Source organism: Oncorhynchus masou, chromosome 31, assembly GCF_036934945.1.
Source record: "Oncorhynchus masou masou isolate Uvic2021 chromosome 31, UVic_Omas_1.1, whole genome shotgun sequence".
Lineage (NCBI taxonomy): Eukaryota > Metazoa > Chordata > Actinopteri > Salmoniformes > Salmonidae > Oncorhynchus > Oncorhynchus masou.
The window spans coordinates 33,392,822-33,416,331 of NC_088242.1; the positions used below are offsets into that span (position 1 = coordinate 33,392,822).

Sequence of the window (23,510 nt, forward strand, 5' to 3'; positions counted from 1 at the left end):
GATTGACATTTGCTTTTGTATCAAATGCAAATTGAGCAACCCATTTCAAAATCAGTAAATTATGTCATATGGTTCAAATGTTCCATGACAGTGGTTATTTGTAAATGGCATCAAATGCCATTCATGGGTTCTCTTGATTACATGGTTTTCTTTCGATTTTGCAACGGATCAGCAAATTACCTATGGGAACTCCTTCCCCTTCACGCGATTTGATTGAGATGAATATTAAATATGTTTACTGTTACGGCACACCCTTACTGAACCCACGTGATACATCAATGCAAAAGGCAGTGTAACGTGACCTACAGCCTTTTCTTCACTTGCACATTTGTGTTTTACATTACGAGACTGCTATTAATAGTCTTTAGATTACCTTTCTACAGAATTACGGATTTTTCAACGACTCGGAGGTGCTGAAGTAGTTTATTTGTTATCTAATCTACAATCTCCCCACGTCTCTCGTTATTGTGCCTGCCCATACTAGCTAACTATTTTTGCTTTTTGTCAAGCATTTTCCATCCTTGTGTGTTGGCTAGCTAGTTAGCTTTGAGTCTATCCTATTACCTCAAGTTTGCTTGTAGCTAGCCAAGTTAGCCATACATAGCAACCATAGCTAGTTTGCTTGTTGTACCTGTTGTTGGGGCTTGTTGACCCGCGGTGTCGTGCCAGTCCCCGCTTGACTGCCACACCAGCCCGTTGATCCAGCATTACCACTCCCTCGCTTGGAGTATTGCTGTGATCAAGGAGCTCAGCAGTGATGTAGGCTACCGGTCTTTGCTTGAAAGAGACAGTCCAAGCTTGACTGTGCCAGTCAGGTGGCTTCATATAAGTGGGAGTTTCGAAACCGGACCTTGATACATATTTAGGCGGGAGTCTCGACTCCAAAGCACGACTGGTCGGAGCCAACGGTAAATCTAACTTTCTCTCAAAGGATCTGAAGCCGATACCGAGAGCGATCGAAGCATACACCAGAACAAGAAAATATATATTTTTGTAGTTTTTTTTCATGGAACAGACTTCTTTTATGTGAAAATCTATTTGTTGCACACTGATTCAGTGCTGTACACAGGCTGATGTTTCACAAATGTCAACAGCGTGAAAAACAAATCCCAGCGTCAGATGGGCACACACTTTGCATTCTTGGCTTGGGAAATGAACATGCTCAAATGGCTGCACAGGGTAGCAGCTCTTGGACTCACTGTCAGAAATTCTAACCAAGAGCATTGAATTCTTGACTCGTGAGCTTTAGGGGTGGTGCCTCTGGATTCTCATCAGATGAGTCTGCCACACAGGTCAATGATCGTTCCAAGTCTAACGCTCCAAGTCACTGCACAATAAATGCCATCGCTCATCCTCAACTGGGCACAAATCTCGACTGAGATACAAGGAGATTGTCACTGTTGTATGGCAACCAATGAGTCTGGCCTCGAGCACATTCTGGCCAGGCTTCCCCCGCTGGTACCAAACCCAACCCCTACCTCTGAACGGAGTGTGGTTGTTGAATCAGATGACACTGACGTACTGTCCACGAGCCTCCCACTCTTATGGCACAGACTATGAGCACTCTGATGATGATGCTCTGTACCACAGCTCTAGCATCGTCCATTCCCTTCCTGGCAGTGACGGTCAACTAGAAAATATCATTCTCTGAAAGTGTATTTACTTATTTTTACCCCTTTTTTTGTGATATCCAATTGGTAGTTACAGTCTTGTCCCATCTCTGCAACTCCCGTATGGACTATGGAGAGGTGAAGGTCGTCACGCCATGCGTCCTCAAACACAACCCTACCAAGCCGCACTGTTTCTTGACACACTGCTCGCTTAACCCGGAAGTCAGCTGCACCAATGTGTCTGAGAAAACACCGTACAACTGGCGACTGTGTGTGTGTGCGTGCATGCGCCCGGGCCCACCATAGGAGTCGCTAGAGCGTGATGGGACAAGGATATCCCGGACGGCCAAACCCTCCAGTAACCCGGACGACGCTGGGCCAATTGTGCGCCGCCTCATGGGTCTCCTGGTTGTGGCCGGCTGCGACACAGCCCTGGTCTGTAGTGACGCTGCAGTGCCTTAGACCGCTGCGACACTCGGGAGGCCCTTCTCTGAAATCTTTGCGATGGCATGCAGGAACCTCAACGGGGAACATGCACCTACTGCCATGGTGTCCGCATCCAAGTTTGATTAAGTTCTTCAAAGACTGAGACATCTATCCCGTTGTTCAAAGACTTTCGTGCGTTGTAGTATAGTATACCATAACAATGAGCACTTCCTCCTATAGCTCCTCCCACCAGCCTCCTCTGATTCCAAGGCAGAAAAAAGAGCACTGATTCAGCCACCAGGATTAGGTTAGAAATTCAGCAGCGATACTATCAGAAAGAGCTGCAGGAATGCCTCTCCGCAAACTACAATGCTGAGACCATAAAATAACTGTCTTTAGTTACAGATGTGCTCATCCAATGTCTTCAAGGCAATACTCAGATGGTCGGGATGTAGATGTGCTCATCCAATGCTTTCAGGGCAATGCTCAGATGGTCAGGATGTAGACCTGCTCATCCAATGCCTTCAGGGCAATGCTCAGATGGTTGGGATGTAGACGTGCTCATCCAATGCCTTCAGGGCAATACTCAGATGGTCGGGATGTAGACCTGCTCATCCAATGCCTTCAGGGCAATGTTCAGATGGTCGGGATGTAGGACTGCTCATCCAATGATTTCAGTGCAATACTCAGATGGTCGGGATGTAGTCGTGCTCATCCAATGCCTTCAAGGCAATACTCAGATGGTTGGGAAATCTTTAGCAACACTGTGCTGCATGGCGCCACCTATGGTTAGCGCAGTCCAAGCTCACTAACAAAGAGAAGGTTCCACTCCTAGGTGTACCCATATCACCTGGCCAGACATTTGGCCCAACAGTGGCCCACCTCCTCCAAGTGTCTAAGGAAGACCGAGAAGCACAGATGGAGCTTCAGCTCCTCATTCCAAAGCCTAGAATGCATCAGCCAGCAAACTATTACTCCCATCCCAGAGCCCCAACTGGGAAGCCAAGAAACCAGGCTCAGACTCACGCTGTACTAGAGCCTTCCGAGTGGAGCAGTTTAGGCACTGAGTCGCAGTGTTAGCTGTGCCACTAGAAATTCTGGGTTCGAGTCCAGGCTCTGTCGCAGCCGGTCGCGACCAGGAGACCCATGGGGCGACGCACAATTGACCCAAGCGTCGTCCTGGTTAGGTGAGGGTTTTTGCCGGCAGGGATGTCCTTGTCCCATCGCGCACTAGTGACTCCTGTGGCGGGCTGGGCTCAGTGCACGCTGACACGGTCGCCAGGTGTACGGAGTTCCTTCTGACACGTTGGTGCTTCTGGGTTAAGTGAGCATTGTGTCAAGAAGCAGTGCGGCTTGGTTGTGTTGTGTTTCGGAGGACGCATGGCTCTCGACCTTTGCCTCCCATGAGTCCATACAGGAGTTGCAGTGATGAGACAAAACTGTAACTTACAAATTGGATACCACGAAATTGGGGAGAAAAAAAAGGGTTAAAGACTCACATTGTACCTGCTCTGGAATGGTGGAACAGACACTCATGGCCTTACCAAAGAGGTGGAGCGCAGACTCCCCAAAGAGGCAGAGGTGCACCATATGCAGACCGCGTCCCTTGTGCACCACCTCGCGCAGAGGGCCTCTGTCTTGATGGGACTAACTCGCTAGCACAAGACTATTTCCTTGAGCACCACCTTTCCAGCTAGAAAAAGGTCAATGGCCAACAAATGGGTGTTATGCACTCTAACAGAGGGCTACGCACTACAATTTTGTCAACGACCCCCAACGCTTCAGGGATGTCTTGAAAGCAACGGCTCGCAACCCTACTCAAAGCAAAAGCTCTGCTCAGAAGTCTCCTTGCTCCTGTAAAGGCATGCAATCAAAGAGATGGAACCAGTGCAACAAAACTGGGCGTTCAACTCAAATCTATTTTCTGGTGCCGCAAAACGGCGGAGGCCTCCGTCCGATCCTAGACCTAAGGTGCCTGAATCATCTTTTAGAACTTCCCTTTGAAATGCCGACAATCAAAGCCATCCTTCAGTCAGTACCAGGGGATTGGTTCAGTAGAGTGGACTTGAAAGACGCATACTTCCATATCCCCATTCTGCCAGCACTCTGAAAATACCTGAGATTTGCCTCCGAACAACGTTTTATTCAGTTTGAGCCAGTGCCTTCGTGAAGTATTCAGACCCCTAGACCTTCTCCACATTTTGTTAAGTTACAGCCTTATTCTAAGTATTAAATAGTTTTTTCCTCCACAAATCTACACACAATACCCCATAATGACAAAGCAAAAACAGGTTTTTATAAATTTTTGTGAAATGTATTAAAAATAAAATATCATATTTGCATAAGTATTCAGACCCTTTACTCAGTACTTTGTTGAAGCACCTTTGGCAGTGACGACAACTTCAAGTCTTCTTGGGTATGACGCTACAATACATGTATTTTCATTTACTTCCCCATTGGACCCACCGCTATGCCAGTTCTATTAGTGTGTCATTCTGTTTTACTTTTAAGATGCAGCCTAATTATTTCATTTGGATCTCTGTGGCGGTTGGGGCAGACACACAGAAAACATTCTCCTGCTACACTGTATCAAAAAATGTAGGCTTCGTTTGTCAATCACAGAAAGAGATACTTTGGAGTCGATTCTGGCGTTGCTTCTTGTCACAGCTGTTTGGCATTTTTTATAATAGAAGAAGAATTCTTACCTGCGTTTCTGAGATTTTAGTTACAGGAGCCTACAGAAGACAGGGACCCAGTTTCTGCCACAAATCAGCGTTGGGCAGTTCAGTAGACCTGTGGATTGACTCAACACTTGCCTGTCTGGAAATCACTGCCATGCAAACTGATTCTTGGCATTCATTTTGAATAACGACAAAAATATTAAACATCCACATGAAATAATATGCCACCTGTGTTATACACTGGGTGTACAAAACATTAAGAAGACCTGTGCTTTCCATGACATAAACTATGATCCCATATTGTTGTCACTTCTTAAATCCACTTCAAACAGTGGATTGAAGCGGAGGAGACGGGTTTAAGAAGGATTTTTAAGCCTTGAGACAATTGAGATGTGGATTGTGTGTGTGTGTGCCATTCAGAGGGTGAAAAGTCAAGACAAAAGAGTTAAGTGCCTTTGAATGGGGTATGGTAGTAGGTGCCAGGAGCACCAGTTTGTGTCAAGAACTGCAACGCTGCTGTGTTTTTCACATCCAACAGTTTCCTGTGTGTATCAAGAATGGTCCACCACCCAAAAGACATTCAGTCAACTTGACACAACTGTGGGAAGCATTGGAGTCAACATGGGCCAGCATCACTGTGGAACGCTTTCGACACCTTGCAGAGTCCACGCTCTGACGAATTGAGACTGTTCTGTATAATATCAACATAATGAAGGTTATTGTATAGAATGTATTATGGTTTACTATATGATATGATAGTGTATGATGTGTTTAACTGTTTCAAATAGCTGAGATGTGTGCTATTACAGGTTGTGGCATATTTAGTGACAGGTATCTAGGCTACACACCTGGATCTGGGTTATGGCTGCTAAACAGTGCGCAAAGTTGTGCCAGTTGGACCAATTATGATTAAGCTTATCCATGTACCTAACAAGGGCTCATTGAGAAGTTGTGTCTAACGGTATCAGTAAGGCGCTATGTACTACGGGAGTCACTGAGCCCATGGGCCAAATGAATGAAGCTCATTCTGGGCAGACCTGGGAGAGGCACAGCCAGGCCTGTGTGTGAGGGGTTGCAGGAATGCATGAATGAATAGGCCTTTTTGTTTCCCCCCTGTCCCTCTGCTGGAGCGACATTAGTGTACCTTGTTATTTCCAGATCTGAAAGACTTCCATTCTATCCAATTAAAGCTTCCCTGGGTTTGGGTTATCTATGTCATTCTAGTCTCTGCCTGGTGGTCAGTAGTCGGATCCCTTTTTTTACTTCTAACAAGGACCCAATGAGCTGTAAACTCTTTACTATCCTTCCCATTGCATTCAGAGTAATAGTAGCCAGCTGTACAGGGGAGAGAAGTGCAGCTCACTGTGCATGGCTCCTTTCAGCTATTTCATGTACATAAAGCTTATAGATGGATCATAAGACATTTATCAGTCGCCACTTGCATTCTCCCACCACCTTCTCATTTATGCACAGGGCCCTTTACAAAGAAACAATCAATTGCTGTTCTCTCGTTTCTCTTATCAAAGCTAGACAAAGACGGACATATTGCTCTGCTTGGAAATTAAACATATGTGAAGGTATACTTGTCTTGGGAATGACTTGATGCACAGGTAAGCAAAGAAAACCCTTTCTCCAATACTACACTACAGAGTTTCACTTAAGCCTTGTTGGATAATGGATGTGTTGTCAATATTGACTATGTCACTGTGTACTAAGGGTTTGTCAGGTTGGAAAGAAAACCGTTGGCGTTGCCCTGGACGAGTACTTGGCATTCCCTGCTACTCCTTGGACGGGGAGAACATCCAACAGGGTCTGGATAGTAACGTAGGCTTCACATCTGTGGACAGGGAGAACATTGGGCACATTGCTGAGGTGGCCAAGCTGTTTGCAGATGCAGGATTGATCCTGCGTCACCAGCTTCAAAACTCCATTCACTAAGGTGAGTGAGTGAAACGGATAAACAGACAGACTGTTCAATTCGCACTTGATATGAGATACTTAGTTGGAAATGTATCAAAGGGCCATCTCTAAATCATCCACTGTGATGGATCTGAGCTCTGGCTTGTATAGCTGCTATAATGTGTCTCTGCATTCACTTCTGTTACTACCTGGGTTTGAAAACCTGTTTTTGTTATAGAAGTGAAATCAAGATACCAATCCTGTTGATTTTTGCTACCCAGTCTCTTCCTCCTGTGCGTAGGACCGAGATGAAGCCAGGAAGATCCATGGTTGCTCTGGGCTGTTGTTCTTCGAGGTGTTCATTGCTAGAAAGATGTTGACATCGAGTAATTGTCTCTGGCCCCCTCCCAGTTAGGGGAAGTGATGAGCTCTACAGCAGTCTCACAACAATCACTGGTAGAAAAATGTTTTCTGCCCCTCCCAAAATATAGAATTTGTAGATAATTGGCCCTCTTTCTGGGACTCGCCCACAAACAGGACCAAGCCTGGCCTGCTGAGGAGTAACGGACTCCATCCTAGCTGGAGGGGTGCTCTCATCTTAACTATGAACATAGACAGGGCTCTAACTCCTCTAGCTCCACAATGAGATAGGGTGCAGGCCAGGCAGCAGGCTGTTAGCCAGCCTGCCAGCTTGTTGGAGTCACTAGCCACTAGCACAATCAGTGTAGTCAGCTCAGCTATCCCCGTTGAGACTGTGTCTGTGCCTCGATCTAGGTTGGGCAAAACTAAACATGGCGGTGTTCGCTTTAGCAATCTCACTGGAATAAAGACCTCCTCCATCCCTGTTATTATTGAAATAGATTGTGATATCGCCCATCTCAAAATAGGGCTACTTAATGTTAGATCCCTCACTTCCAAGGCAGTATAGACAATGAGCTAATCACTGATCATCATCTTGATGTGATTGGCCTAGACTGAAACATCGCTGTAAATGAGGAATGGCGTCATTTACTGTGTTGTGAGGCCTCACCTCCTGGTTACACTAGTGACCATATCCCCCGCGCATCCCGCAAAGGCGGAGGTGTTGCTAACATTTACAATAGCAAATTTCAAACAAATGTAAAAAAATTACTGCGTTTTTGTTTTTTGAGCTTCTAGGAATGAAATATATGCAGCCTACTCAATCACTTTTTATAGCTCCTGTTTACAGGCCTCTTGGGTCATATACAGCATTGCTCACTGAGTTCCCTGAACTCCTATAGGACCTTGTAGTCATGGCAGATAATATTCACACATTTGGTGACTTTAACATTCACATGGAAAAGTCCAGAGACCCACCCCAAAAGGCTTTCGAAGCCATTATTGACTCAGTGGGGTTTTTTTTTCAGTCATACTCTGGACCTAATTTTGACCCATGGAATAAATATTGTGGATCTTAATGTTTTTCCTCATTATCCTGGACTATCGGACCAGAATTGTATTAAGTTTGCAATTGCAACAAATAATCTCCTTAGACCCCAACCAAGGATCCTCAAAAGCCGTACTATAAATTCCCGGACAACCCAAAGATTCCTAGACTCCCTCCACCTACCCAAGGATGTCGGAGTAAAAAAGTCAGTTAACCACCTAACCGAGGAACTAAATTTAACCTTGCGTACTACCCTAGATGCAGTCACACCCCAAAAAACTAAAAACATTTGTCATAAGAAACTAGCTCCCTGGTATACAGAAAATACCCGAGCCCTGAAGCAAGCTTCTAGAAAATTGGAACGGAAATGGCGCTCCACCAAACTGGAAACTCTTCCGACTAGCTTGGAAAGACAGTATCATGCAATATCGAAGAGGCCTCACTGCTGCTCGATCATCCTATTTTTCCAACATGATTGAGAAGAATTAGAATAATCCAACATTTATTTTTGATACTGTCACAACGCTAACTAAAATGCATTCCCCAAGAGAGGATGGCTTTCACTTCAGCAGTGATAAATTCATGAACTTCTTTGATATAAAGATCATGATCAATAGAAAGCAAATTGTGGACTCCTCTTTTAAATCTGCGTTTTTCTCCAAAGCTCAGTTGTCCTGAGTCTGCACAATACTGCCAGGACCTAGGATTAAGGGAGACACCCAAGGTTTTTAATACGATATCTCTTGACACATTCATGAAAATAGTAATGGCCTCTAAACCTTCAAGCTGCATACTGGACCCTATTCCAACTAAACTACTGAAAGAGCTGCTTCCTGTTCTTGGCCCTCCTATGTTGAACATAATAAATAAACTACAGTTAGTGCTAAACATAGCTGCTAGACTCCTGACTAGAACCAACAAAAATGTATCATATTACTCCAGTGCTAGCTTCCCTACATTAGCTTCCTGTTAAGGCTATGGCTGATTTCAAGGTTTTACTGCTAACCTACAAAACATTAAATGGACTGGCTCCTACCTATCTCTCCGATTTGGTCCTGCCGTAAATACCTACACGTACGCTACGGTCACCAGACGCAGGCCTCCTTCTTGTCCTTAGAATTTCTAAGCAAACAGCTGGAGGCAGGGCTTTCTCCTATAGAGCTCCATTTTTATGGAATGGTCTGCCTATCCATGTGAGAGACGCAGACTCGGTCTCGACCTTTAAATCTTTATTGAAGACACCTTTATTGAAGACACATCTCTTCAGTAGGTCCTATGATTGGGTGTAGTCTGGCCCAGGAGTGGGAAGGTGAACGGAAAGACGCTGGCGCAAAGAACCGCCCTTGCTGTCTCTGCCTGGCCGGTTCCCCTCTCTCAACCGGGATTTACTGGTGCTCTTCCATCCCATCTCTAGGAGGGGTGCGTCACTTGAGTGGGTTGAGTCACTGACGTGATCTTCCTGTCTTGGTTTGGCGCGGGTTCGTACCGTGCGGGAGATATTTGTGGGCTATACTCAGACTTGTCTCAGGGTAGTAAGTTGGTGGTTGAAGATATCCCTCTAGTGGTGTGGGGGCCATGCTTTGGCAAAGTGGGTGGGGTTATCCTGCCTGGTTGGCACTGTCCAGAGGTATTGTCGGACAGGGCCACAGTGTCTCCCGGCCCCTCCTGTCTCAGCCTCCAGTATTTATGCTGCAATAGTTTGTGTCGGGGGGCTAGGGTCAGTCTGTTATGTCTAGAGTATTTCTCCTGTCTTATCCGGGGTCCTGTGTGAATTTTAAGAATGCTCCCTCTAATTCTCTCTCTCCCATTCCCTCCCCTCCCGGTTGACCTGAGCCCTGGGACCATACCTCAGGACTACCTGGTCTGATGACTTCTTGCTGTCCCCAGTCCACCTGATCAATCTGCTGCTCCAGTTTCAACTGTTTTGCCTGCTGCTATGGAACTTGACTTGTTCACCGGATATGCTACCTGCTGTTTTCCACTCTCTCTCTCTACCGCACCTGCTGTCTTCTAACTTTGAATGCTCAGCTATGAAAAGCCAACTGACATTTACTCCTGAGTTGCTGACCTGTTGCACCCTCTACAACCCTGCTGGTCATCTATGAACGTTTGAAGATCTTGGCCATGTACTGTTATAATCTCAAACCGGCACAGCCAGAAGAGGACTGGCCACCCCTCAGAGCCTGCTTCCTCTTCAGGTTTCTTCCTATATTCCTGACTTTCTAGGGAGTTTTTCCTAGCCACAGTGTTTCTACATCTGCATTGCTTGCTGTTTGGGGTCTTAGGCTGGGTTTCTGTGTAGCACTTTGTGACATTGGCTGATGTAAATAGGGCTTTATAAATAAATGTGATTGATTGATTGACTGACTCTGCCCTCTAGTGTTCCAGTTCTCTTTTACATGACATTACAGAGCTACATTTAGCAGTAAAGATCATATGGCTTTAAAGTCTACTACTTTACATGCTATGCTATTAAACAAGCAAAGAGAGTGGGTCATAGAATGTACAGCTACAGCACTAAAGAGGTGTCAATTATTGACTAGGTCCTGAACAGGTATCCTAATCCTCTCCCCTTAGGCTTTAAGGGCATCGATTCACTCTTGGAGAAGCCTGAGTTACCTGAGCTTGTGCTGAAGACCGGAGAGATCTCAGCGAATGAGTGCATCCAGCACGTGGTCGAGCTGCTGAAGTAACAGGACTGTCTATCTATGGTCCCTGAGACCTTGTTGGGACTCGTCTGCCTGTGGTGTAGCTAATTCAGTTTTTTCCAATTACTGGTACTGCCCTATCTCTACCATGACGAAAATGCCCTTGTCATTGGACGAAATGATTCAAATGAGTATTTTCAGGCTCCTTTGAACAGTGTGAACTTGTTAATGTACTAACATATTGATCCCTTTGTTTTGTATTGTGCCAACTAGTGTGACAGAGGAAGTTAATGAGAGCTTTGTGCCAGAGAACAAGCTTGACTTGGCACTGAGCGACGCCAAGACGCCGCCCACCGTCAGCATTACCAAGGTAACGAATCCTTCTCGTATGCATGTTTTTGGGGTTTGATACGTACAATCTTGAGGAGACTTAACTGCTGACCCTTCATGTTGAGTAGTTAACACCTGATTAGACCTCACCCTCATGGCAGTTTTTTTTCTTCTTCTGTATGTCCTGTATCTGCACCTCCAGTGGGTGCAGGTGCTGCTGGCCCTCAAGGGCATCTGGAGGGAGCAGGAGTTCCTGCAGGTTCTGCACTCTTCTGGATGGTAATACTGCCTGTACTGGTCCTTATTCCCCTCCCCCATGATGTACGCCGGACCCACTGAGGTAGAGTAATGGTTTCCACCTGCAATACATCTTAAATATATTTTAACTTACTTGTACATACTGGACACTAATCTCTGAAGTATTTCTAAGTATTGTTCTATTCAGTAGAATCAGGTCACATCAGTTGAGCCACACTGCAGGGCACGGATGATAGCTGGTGCCAACTTCTACATCGTGGGTCGGGCCCCTGCGCTCATGCCTCACCCAGAAACCAAACAGGACCTGTATGAGCTCCCATGGCCCCTGGCCTCACCTCTGTATAGATCATCCCCTTCAGAGTGGCTGCCTACAACAAGACTCAGAGCTGTGGACTTCTATGATAAGGAGAGGTTCATAGACATAGCAATTTTCTTGGGCCATGTTTTTCCGGACTACTGTATGTGGCCTGACCAGGAAAATCTCTGGGATCTAGTTGTAAGCAATAACTAGGGCTCAAGAAAAACATATTTATCCCTGAGAGTCAAGCTGCTTCACTTTTTTTCTCTTACCTACCTTTCCAGACACCAGGAATTTGAGTTAATCTCAGTGACCAAGATGAGGATTGGGGAAGCGCAGTGGGGAAAACCCTCTGGGTGACCAATAAGGCCTGGAAGGTCCTCACAGAGTACTACAGCTCCCTGCAGAAGTCCAAATGAACACCTACACATCCTGGTTTGAACAGACGGATCACTCCTTCCTATTTTATATTCTCATTTTCAAACAAGTGCTGTAGAAATCTAGGCATAAATGGAATACTTGCCTGACAGCTTTAAAAACATTTATTTTTACAACTGTATATCGTTTAGTATTATGAGTAGGTCAAAGGGAATCTGTAAGCACCTAAGTTGAAGTCAATATGAATATTTTATTAACAGATCACTTTTGTTACCCATCTATGCATCTTAACAGCCAAGGTAGTAACTTAAAACATTTATGATAGATGTTTTTTAAGCTGTGAGAAGACAAATGATGTAATTCCGTTGATGAGTGACCAAGACGTTTGTGGTATGTGAGTGGAAGGGGTTTTAACTACCTTTGTATAATGGAATGAAACTATATCAAGTGATGCCATATTAACTCATGTTCTTCGACCCTATTTACCTTTTTATATTTCAGAATACTTTTCAGAGTATAGGAAATGTCAAGCAAATAAATTACATGACATCAAAAGATGTATTTGTGTAATATATTTCAGCAGACACCAGAATGCAGGGTAATACAAACGAAGCACATTGGCCGATTTGTTAACTGGAAAAAACATTATTCAATTAACATATTAGTCACAATCAGGAACTTATCAACAATACCATTATTTAAAAGAAAAAAGAAAAGCAAGCATAGTTTATCTAAACAAAAGTTGAAAAAAATAAACAAAACTATTTCCACCAATCCCCAAAACTATATGTCCACAGTACTTGTCATTCAAGTAAACTATGAATTGGCAATCACACATTCAATAGATTTACAAGTTCCAATGGCTGTTGCTTGTGGGAGATACTAGAAGTTTGTCATGAATAAATAATCAATCACCCAACAATTAAGCATCCAGGTCATCATAAGAGATAAACAGAAACTATAATGCTGTGTTCACGTACTAGTCAGAACTAGGAATCTCTTGACATTTCCGACTTGCTAACTGTTTGAAGGTGGCACGTATATAACTACAACCAGTTAGCAAGTCTGACATTTCCGAGTTTCCTAGTTCCGACTAGCACATGAATGCAGCATAAGAGACAAACGGCACAGGAAGTATTCACAAGCAGTTTCTATATTCTGTTAATGAAACCTGGACTGACAAGGGGACATAAAAAGGACCTGAAAGCACAACAGACACACAACCTGTCACACAGGTTTCCTGATCTATTGAAGTTTTAAAAAGAAAATTAAACTTGAATAATAAATGAATAAATACCTTAACATTAGCAGCTCACGATATTACAGCTCTAACCTACCCCTATGTATTTAAAAGAAGGAAATGGAAGGCCATGACACTGTAATCTTTACCCCAAGCATCGTGTTCTCTTCACAACATCGACAGCGATAATTCACTTTCGGTGAAAAGTTGAATTGCTCTTTCTGATATAGAAACTTTTATCATGCATGATAAAATGTATGATCTAACGCATATAATTCAGACATCCGAGAACCACTCATTGTATAACATTTAGCTAATAGTCAAAGGATGACAGTGCCTACTAAAAGTAGCACATTTTATTACAGATGTTACACAAGCTAGTTTGATGAACAGCTTTCCTGAAAAAAGAATAATAATTCTAAATATACAGTACCAAAAGAAACATTTCATGTTCAGATAAAAATGGAAGGTGAAAGGCCCAAGGCTAAATCAATATTGCTGTGTGTGTAATAAGGACGAGCATGTGTATTGTCAAACCTGAACGGATCCAAAGCTGTGCTCATTTTTTGCAGTCTGAGAGCATGCTTCGGTGAGACCTCGGTTGAGCAGATATGGATAAGAAACTAACACTAGTATCATGTAACTCCTAACTTTCAAGATAATAAATTGCATTTTGACCAAAATATTTAATATAAATGCAATGAACCAAATGTTCTAAATGAATTGAAGTAAAAATGTTACAAAGTGATACTATGATAGACATTACATTGTGTGCATCTCTTCATGGTTTCAATCAGTACTCTTTACACACAAGGAAAACATATCCAGAGGCTTAATAGTTCTCTTTTGCACATCGAGTCTCAATCCATAGCAGCATGCATCAGTACGCTCTGTCCCCCTGCAGACTTGGACTTCCTCATCTTCTGGATGGCCCTCTGCATGTCTTGCTGCTGGATGGACCGGATGCAGTCCTCTTCTAGACTGGAGGAGGGAGCCAGGAGACAAAGAAAAGGTCAGTATATTGCTGGTAACTGCAGAAGGCACTGTAATTATGTGACATCTTTAATCACTACGAATGCTCATATATAAACACCAATGTAAGACAGTGGTAATGGTCCTCGAGGAAGGGCTCAATAAGGGGTGTGGTACCTGTCATTGGCGTGGGTGTTATGGACAAAGTCCCGCACGCAGAGCAGAGCAGCGTCCCTACACAACTCTCGGAGGTCACTCCCTGAGAATCCATCAGTCTCCTTCGCTATCTCAACAAAGTCAACAGTGGGCTCAACCTGGGAAATGCATGGGGAAGTTTAGTGAAAACACACACTGCCAAAAAGCATAACTTTATTAGCATGACTTAGACGTAGAACTTACATTTTCATTGTCCAATATGAGTTTCAAGATTTCTTCCCTCTGCCTGACATTCTGCAAGAAAACAATACTTTTTTAGCAGGAATTAAATACATTTTTAGGTACTGTCATATAGTACTGCATAATCATATCATAGAACATATTCATAGTGCTGATAAACGTGTAGTTTGTGAATATACTCACAGGCTGATTAATGTGAAATCTTGTGGGCATTCTCCTCAGAATGGCAGAGTCGAGATCCTGTGGACGGTTAGTGGCCCCCATAATGATGACCTGCATGTGGAAAAGGTGAGATGCAAGTGAGAAACAGATTCAACCAGACAGGTGTCACGTGATCCTTGTACAGTGGGGCAAAAAAGTATTTAGTCAGCCACCAATTGTGCAAGTTCTCCCACTTAAAAAGATGAGGCCTGTAATTTTTCATCAGAGGTACACTTCAACTATGACAAACAAAATGAGAAAAAAATCCAGAAAATCACATTGTAGGATTTTTTATTTATTTATTTGCAAATTATGGTGGAAAATAAGCATTTGGTCAACTACAATCAAGCAAGATTTCTGTCTCTCACAGACCTGTAACAACTTATTTAAGAGGCTCCTCTGTCCTCCACACCTGTATTAATGGCACCTGTTTGAACTTGCTATCAGTATAAAAGACACCTGTCCACAACCTCAAACAGTCACACTCCAAACTCCACTATGGCCAAGACCAAAGAGCTGTCAAAGGACACCAGAAACAAAATTGTAGACCTGCACCTGGCTGGGAAGACTGAATCTGCAATAGGTAAGCAGCTTGGTTTGAAGAAATCAACTGTGGGAGCAATTATTAGGAAATAGAAGACATACAAGACCACTGATAATCTCCCTCGATCTGGGGCTCCACGCAAGATCTCACCCCGTTGGGTCAAAATGATCACAAGAACGGTGAGCAAAAATCCCAGGACCACACGGGAGGACCTAGTGAATGACCTGCAGAGAGCTGGGACCAAAGTAACAAAGCCTACCATCAGTAACACACTACGCCGCCAGGGACTCAAATCATGCAGTGCCAGACGTGTCCCCCTGCTTAAGCCAGTACATGTCCATGTCACAGCTTTCGTTGTGGGAAGGAGGAGCGGACCAAAATGCAGCATGGTTGTTATTCATTTTATTTTAATAAAGAACTATACACAATTAAACTAACAAAATAACAAACGTGCGAAAACCAAAAACATCCCTATCTGGTGCAAAACACAGAGACAGGAACAATCACCCACAAACACACAGTGAAACCCAGGCTACCTAAATATGGTTCCCAATCAGAGACAATGACTAACACCTGCCTCTGATTGAGAACCATATCAGGCCAGACATAGAAATAGACAAACAAGACATCCAACATAGAATGCCCACTCAGATCACACCCTGACCAACTAAAACATACAAAGTAAACTATGGTCAGGGTGTGACAGTCCAGGCCTGTCTGAAGTTTGCTAGAGAGCATTTGGATGATCCAGAAGAAGAAGATTGGGAGAATGTCATGTGGTCAGATGAAACCAAAATAGAACCTTTTGGTAAAAACTCAACTCGTCGTGTTTGGAAGACAAAGAATGCTGAGTTGCGTCCAAAGAACACCATACCTACTGTGAAGCATGGGGGTGGAAACATCATGCTTTGGGGCTGTTTTTCTGCAAAGGGACCAGGACGACTGATCCATGTAAAGGAAATAATGAATGGGGCCATGTATCGTGAGATTTTGAGTGAAAACCTCCTTCCATTAGCAAGGGCATTGAAGATGAAACGTGGCTGGGTCTTTCAGCATGACAATGATCCCAAACACACTGCCCGGGCAACGAAGGAGTGGCTTCGTAAGAAGCATTTCAAGGTCCTGGAGTGGCCTAGCCAGTCTCCAGATCTCAACCCCATAGAAAATCTTTGGAGGGAGTTGAAAGTCAGTGTTGCCCAGCAACAGCCCCAAAATATCACTGCTCTAGAGGAGATCTGCATGGAGGAATGGGCCAAAATACCAGCATCAGTGTGTGAAAAACTTGTGAAGACTTACAGAAAACATTTGACCTCTGTCATTGCCAACAAAGGGTATATAACAAAGTATTGAGATAAACTTTTGTTATTACCAAATACTTATTTTCCACCATAATTTGCAAATAAATTCATTAAAAATCTTACAATGTGATTTTCTGGATTTTTTCCCCTCATTTTGTCTGTCATAGTTGAAGTGTACCTATGATGACAATTACAGGCCTCATCTTTTTAAGTGGGAGAACTTGCACAATTGGTGGCTGACTAAATACTTTTTTGCCCCACTGTATTTCATTCATGATGGACCCACCTGGCAGTTGTAGTCAGTTTCCAGCCCATCCCACAAGCTCATGAACTGAGCCTTCATCATGGCTGTGGCCTCGTGGTCAGAGCTGGAACGGCTTCTCAGGAAAGAGTCTGGAACAGAAAATTACAGGACCAACAGGAGGTGGTTATGATCACTACATAACTGGCTTAACTGAAGTACCCAGACAAGATTTCAAAGTACTGTATACCAACGGTAAAATAAGCATTTACCAATTTCATCGATGAAGATGATTGAGGGCTGGAGCTTAATGGCTAAAGAGAAGACGGCAGCAGCCAGTTTCTGGGACTCTCCATACCACTTGTCTGTGAGGGTGGAAGGCTGCAGGTTGATAAAGCGGAAGCCAGCTTCCTTGGCAGTTGCTTTGGCAATCAGCGTCTTTCCACAGCCAGGTGGTCCATACAGCAGCACACCTGTTATCATAATGAATAGGTACGAGGAGTGTTAAAGACTGACGGTGGTCTGTTGAACCTTCATATGCATTGTGTCTATCATTACTGGTCTGAATAAGCTAATATTTTATGAAACAAGAGACTCACCTTTTGGTGGCTGAAGCAGTCTGGATCCCTCAAACAAGTGTCTCTTCTGGATGGGAAGTATGACAGTGTCTTTCAGCTCAGTGATGACCTCATCTAGGCCAGCAATATCACTCCATGTGATCTGTAGAGAGCATCACATTGGTTAGTTGTGAGGCATAAACATACACAGTGTACAAAACATTAAGAACACCTGTTCATTCCATGACAGACTGACCAGGTGAAAGCTATGATCACTTATTGATGTCACCTGTTAAATCCTCTTCAATCCGTGTAGATGAAGGGGACGAAACAGCTTAAAGAAAGATTTGTATGCCTTGTGACATGGATTGTGTCATGGATTGTGTATGTGTGCCATTCAGAAGGTGAACGGGCAAGGCAAAAGATTTAAGTGCCTTTGAACGGGGTATGGTAGCAGGTTCCAGGTGCAACGCTGCTGGGTTTTTCACACTCAACAGTTTCCCATGTGTATCAAGGATAGTCCACCACCCAAAGGACATCCAGCCAACTTGACACAACTGTGGGAAACATTGGAGTCAACATGGGCCAGCATCCCCGTGGAACACTTTTTTTTCATGCATCAACAAATTGCGGGGTTACTCAAAATTAGGAAGGTGTTCTTAATGTTTTGTATACTCTGTAGAATATTTTCATGATGTTTTGGGTTCAAGAAATTGTGTATTGATGCAGCTCTCTTACCTGCATGGTCAGTGGGTCCACCAGATGTGCTGCGATGCTCATCTCATACTCTGAGAGCTTGACATTCTGCACACCAATCTGCTTCATGAGTTTCTCTGCCTAAAAACCCCAACTGTAAATAGCCATCTACCTTTGCACATTACAATACAGTCCCAACAAACATGATACATAATCCACAGAAGATGCTCAGAATCAAACAGGTCAAACTTGTCTATATTTGAAAACTTCACCTGTTTCTGTGCTTCCATTTTCTGTTTCCTTGTGGGATCAATGGCATCAACCATCCACTTTATGGTGAAGTAGGTGACTGCACCAAATATAGTCAGTCGGAAGAGTAAACCAATAACTTCATTCCGGCCCAAGGGCCGGGCAACACTTTCAGTTGGAATCTCCTTCAACACCATCTTCTTAGATGTCTGCAGGATGGGGAAAAAAATAATTCTCAGTGTGGAAATACACTGGGTGTACAGAATATTGAGAACACATGTGCTTTCCATGACAGACTGACCAGGTGAAAGCTATGATCCCTTATCGATGTCACTTGTTAAATCCACTTCAAAACAGTGTAGATGAAGGGGAGAAGATCGGTTTAAGGAGATTTTTAAGCCTAAAGACAAGTGAGAGATGGATTGTGTATGTGTGCCATTCAGAGGGTGAATGTGCAAGACAAAATATTTAAGTGTCTTTGAACAGGTTATGGTAGTAGGCGCCTGGCGCACCGGTATGAGTGTGTCATGAACTGCAACGCTGCTGGGTTTTTCACGCCCAACAGTTTCCTGTGTGCTTCAAGAATGGTCCACCACCCAAAGGACATCCAGCCAATTTGGCACAACTGTGGGAAGCATTGGAGTCAACATAGGCCAGCATCCTTGTGGAAAGCTTGACACCTTGTAGAGTAAACTTTGTAGGGAGGGGACGGGTGCAACTTAACATTAGCAAGATGTTCCTAATGTTTGGTATACTCAGTGTATACATACTGAAAAAAATATAATGCAACAATGTCAAAGATTTTGCTGAGTTACAGTTTATATGGGGAAATCAGTCAATTGAAATAAATTCATTAGGCCCTAATATTTGGATTTCACGACTGGGAATACAGATATGCATCTGTTGGTCACAGATAGCTTAAAAAAATAACAAAATGGGCCTCAGGATATCGCCATGGTATTTCTATGCATTTAAATTGCCAAAGATAAAATGCAAATGCCTTCGTTGTCCGTAACTTATGCTTACCCAAACCATAACCCCACCACGGGGCACTCTGTTCACAACATTGATTTCAGAAAACCCCTCACCCACACAACGCCAGACATGTGGTCTGCAGTTGTGAGGCTGTACTGCAAAATTATCTAAAAAGAAGTTGGCAGCGGCTTATGGTAGAGAAATGAACATTCAATTCTCCGAAAACAGCTTTAGTGGACATTCCAGCAGTCAGCATGCCAATTGCACGCTCCCTCAAAACTAAATACATCTGTGGTATTGTGTTGTGTAACAAAACTGCACATTTGAGTGGCCTTTTGACCGCAGCACAAGGTGCACCTGTGAAATGATGCTGTTTAATCAGCTTCTTGATATGCCACACCTGTCAGGTGGATGGATTATCTTGGCAAAGGAGAAATGCTCACTAACAGGGATGTAAACAAATGTTTACACATAATTTGAGAAAAATAAGCTTTCTATGCCTATGGAACATTTCTGGGATGTTTTATTTCAGATCATGAAACATGGGACCAACACTTTACATGTTGCGTTTAGATTGTTGTTCAGAGGAAAATCAATATTGACTACTCTGGGCCTTTTAAAAGTCTACCCCAAAAATGTTTTACAATACAGACTATTGACAATAACTGAAACTGTGAAAAGACGACTTGCTAGCTAGTTGTTTCACTTTGCGTGTTACAAAATCGAAAGCTTGACCTAACTCATTCATAGACGCCAACTACCTTTTTGCCTACTGATGATAGTATCTTCTGACCGCGGGTGTTTTGTTAAGATCTGAACATTAAAACGCAATCGCTTGCGGTACGGCTTTGGAAACAAAGTTATTTATTTATGTACAACATAAATGTACACGTTATATATACAGTTGAAGTCGGAAGTTTAGAAACACTTAGGTTGGAGTCAGAAACTCGTTTTTCAACCACTCCACAAATTTCTTGTTGAACTCGGTTTGGCAAGTCGGTTAGGACAACTACTTTGTGCATGACACAAGTAATTTTTCCAACAGTTGTTTACAGACAGATTATTTCACTCTATCACAATTCCAGGGGGTCAGAAGTTTACATACACTAAGTTGAGTTGGCTGTGCCTTTAAACAGCTTGGAAAATTCCAGAAAATTATGTCATGGCTTTAGAAGCTTCTGATAGGCTAATTGACATCATTTGAGTCAATTGAAGGTGTACCTGTCGATGTATTTCAAGGCCTACCTTCAAACACAGTGCCTCTTTGCTTGACATCATGGGAAAATCAAAAGAAATCAGCCAAGACCTCAGAAAAAGAATTGTAGACTTCCACAAGTCTGGTTCATCCTTGGGAGCAATTTCCAAATGCCTGAAGGTATCACGTTCATCTGTACAAACAATAGCACGCAAGTATAAACACCATGGGACCACGCAGCCGTCATACAGCTCAGGAAGGAGACACGTTCTGTCTCCTAGAGATGAACGTACTTTGGTGCGAAAAGTGAAAATCAATCCCAGAACAACAGCAAAGGACCTTGTGAAGATGCTGGAGGAAACAGGTATAAAAGTATCTATATCCACAGTAGAACGAGTCCTACATCGACATAACCTAAAGGGCCACTCAGCAAGGAAGAAGCCACTCCTCCAAAACCACCATAAAAAAAGTCAGACTACGGTTTGCAACTGCACATGGGGACAAAGATCGTACTTTTTGGAGAAATGGCCACTGGCCTGATGAAACAAAAATAGAACTGTTTGGCCATAAAGACCATAGTTATGTTTGGAGGAAAAGGGGGGGATGCTTGCAAGCTGAAGAACATCATCCCAGCCGTGAAGCACGGGGTGGCAGCATCATGTTGTGGGGGTGCTTTGCTGCAGGAGGGACTGGTGCACTTCACAAAATAGATGGCATCATGAGGAGGAAAAATTATGTGGATATATTGAAGCAACATCTCAACATCAGTCGTCCCTTGAGTTTGTTCTTAACCCGACTTGCCTAATTAAATAAAAGGTAAAAAATATAAACAAAAACAAAAAATAAGAAAAATTACTAAATTTATCAAATCTCTATATTAATTTTTTTTTGTAACTTTAAATTATCTAGGCAAGTCAGTTAAGAACAAATTCTTATTTACAATGATTGCCTACACCTGCCAAACCCAGACGACGCTGGGTCAATTGTACGCCGCCCTATGGGACTCCCAATCACGGCCGGTTGTGATAGTCTAGATTCGAACCAGGGTGTCTATAGAGATGCAGTGCCTTAGACCGCTGTGCAACTCAACACAGTCATGGCATAAAACATCACAAATCACCCAGAAAAAAATGCACTCCCCACAAATAGGTCCCCAATTAATACTTAAAAAACGAAAAGTTAAATTACTACACATTTATCAGGTTAGTGTTCCCACAAGGCCATATCTCCATGTTACAGCGCTTGTTTACACAAGACAAGAGGCGACCAGCTGTGCTAATTAGCTACCTAGCATGCTCTGAACGCCTGTGTATAAGCGTAACTCTGGAACTGTAGCGGAAGTGTAGTTTTGTCGGATCCATTGCTGTATGGATTTATGAAAAACTGCTACAGTAAGTTATGTTTTTTTATTTAAAGGATTCTTTCTCGCTGATGAAAGATAAGGGCCATGTGTTTTGAAAGCAATGATTATTGAAGTAACGGATTGTAGTTCACAAGAGGTAGAAGTGGGCGAAGCTAATGGCTGAAAACTAAGGCAGAATGCCTCAGTTTGAAAGCTAGGTTAGGGTTATGCTGCGTTTAGACGAGGGACGTAAAAATCATCATACCTGTTGGCACAACGGATCAAGCATGTAAGAAAGGGGGTGACAGCCAAGCCAACACACGGTATGTATGTGTTGCTATAGTGATTTCAGTAAACAATCAGTACAAATCAACATCGGTAGAAAACAATGCTACAACTGACGGCAGAAGTTAAATATTTGAACTTTGGCGGCAAGTCCAGTCTACCGTGGCGGCTGACGGGATTCACTGCCGGCATTTACAGACGTGCTCATTGAAAACAATGACATCCGGTTTGCCATATACCTCCTACTACCATGTAAACACGGCATTAGTATTCCCACATGGCCATATGTCATATCTTCACGTTACATCGCTTGTTTAAGGAAGACATAGGCGGTCATCTACCGTGATCTGAACACCTTTGTTTATACCCAAGTTAGTTCGTCAACTGGAGGCACACACAGCTTGTGGCTCTGTGCAAAACTGCTACAGTAAGTATATTTTGAGTGATTCTGTCTTTCTGAAATGAAAGAAGCCAATCTACTGATATGCCCCCTTTTCTAAACTACAGCGTCGGAATTGTAGTTCACATGGAGCCAAATGTGGGCGAATGTAACCGCTGAAAACCCTACAAATGGAGAACGGTTTTCGAGAGCTAGCTTTGACCTTCCAGTTAGCAATGCAGCCTCTTGCCAAAAATAGTCGTTACTTTGTAGGGGAAAAAATCCTGCTAGCCCGGACATCTTGTGAAATGTGTTGGATTAATCGTTCTATTTCTAATAAGAACATTTAACATATGTAGAAAAACAAATAACCCATCACCGTTTGCTCATGTGGACTGGTGTGACACTCACCTCGCGCTTCTTACTCTTGTCCTGGAGTTGTCAGCATGAGGCTCGGCGTGATAGGTGCCCCCTACTGTTTTGGAATAGACACTAAAATAATTTCCTTTCAATATTTCTGTGGCATGGGACTGATGGAAAAAAAACTACTCAATAAGTGTATGAATTGGACCATTTCCCTGTCAAACTGTAACGAGTCATTTTGGGTACCAGGGAAAATGTATGGAGTAAAAGGTACATTGTTTTCTTTAGGAATGTAGTAAAGTAAAAGTTGGCAAAAATATAAATAGTAAAGTACAGACCGATGCAATTCAATGTAAATAACAACACAAGTTAAACTGGATTTAATGAGGTGGCTACAACCCATATTGTGCAAAAGAAGGTACTCCCCTCTCATAAAACGTAATTTTTTATTGTTACTTAATGTGTATATAGGTACTTCACATCATGTTCCATGCAAATCTGACAGGAGGCGCCCTAACATAGCAAGTCCAGTGACCACAACTAGTACCTTGTCATCTATACTGGCTTACAGTCCGGGTAGAGAACTAGGAAAAGTCAAGATACTCACACTGCAACAACTGTGTTTATTTTGGTTTCCTAGT

At 43.2% G+C, this 23,510-nt stretch overlaps 1 protein-coding gene and 1 long non-coding RNA gene across 12 annotated transcripts in view; one reads left to right on the forward strand and one right to left on the reverse strand.

The window, feature by feature from the left end:
- The first annotated feature begins 6,500 nt into the window (after positions 1-6,500).
- Positions 6,501-12,473, forward strand: LOC135523838 (uncharacterized). 4 transcript variants are annotated; one of them, XR_010452877.1, is made up of 3 exons: positions 6,501-11,042; positions 11,205-11,342; positions 11,448-12,473. It is a non-coding gene; the product is annotated as an uncharacterized LOC135523838 (long non-coding RNA). The 4 variants fall into 4 exon arrangements; XR_010452878.1 differs by having other exon boundaries at positions 11,451-12,473; XR_010452876.1 differs by having other exon boundaries at positions 6,501-10,801; positions 10,946-11,042; positions 11,205-12,473.
- A 20-nt stretch (positions 12,474-12,493) lies between these two features.
- The window catches only part of LOC135523835 (outer mitochondrial transmembrane helix translocase), a 133,432-nt gene continuing 122,415 nt past the window's right edge, over positions 12,494-23,510 (reverse strand). For 5 of the 8 annotated variants that reach the window (XM_064950784.1, XM_064950782.1, XM_064950781.1 and 2 more), the window contains 9 exons: positions 18,354-18,539; positions 18,124-18,222; positions 17,428-17,548; positions 17,101-17,301; positions 16,874-16,980; positions 14,728-14,817; positions 14,548-14,598; positions 14,326-14,462; positions 12,494-14,157 (listed from right to left, as the gene is read on the reverse strand). In XM_064950784.1, the coding sequence (XP_064806856.1) occupies positions 14,037-14,157; positions 14,326-14,462; positions 14,548-14,598; positions 14,728-14,817; positions 16,874-16,980; positions 17,101-17,301; positions 17,428-17,548; positions 18,124-18,222; positions 18,354-18,539 (1,113 nt within the window). In that variant the 3' untranslated portion in view covers positions 12,494-14,036. The other 3 variants (XM_064950787.1, XM_064950788.1, XM_064950786.1) reach the window with 3 other exon arrangements.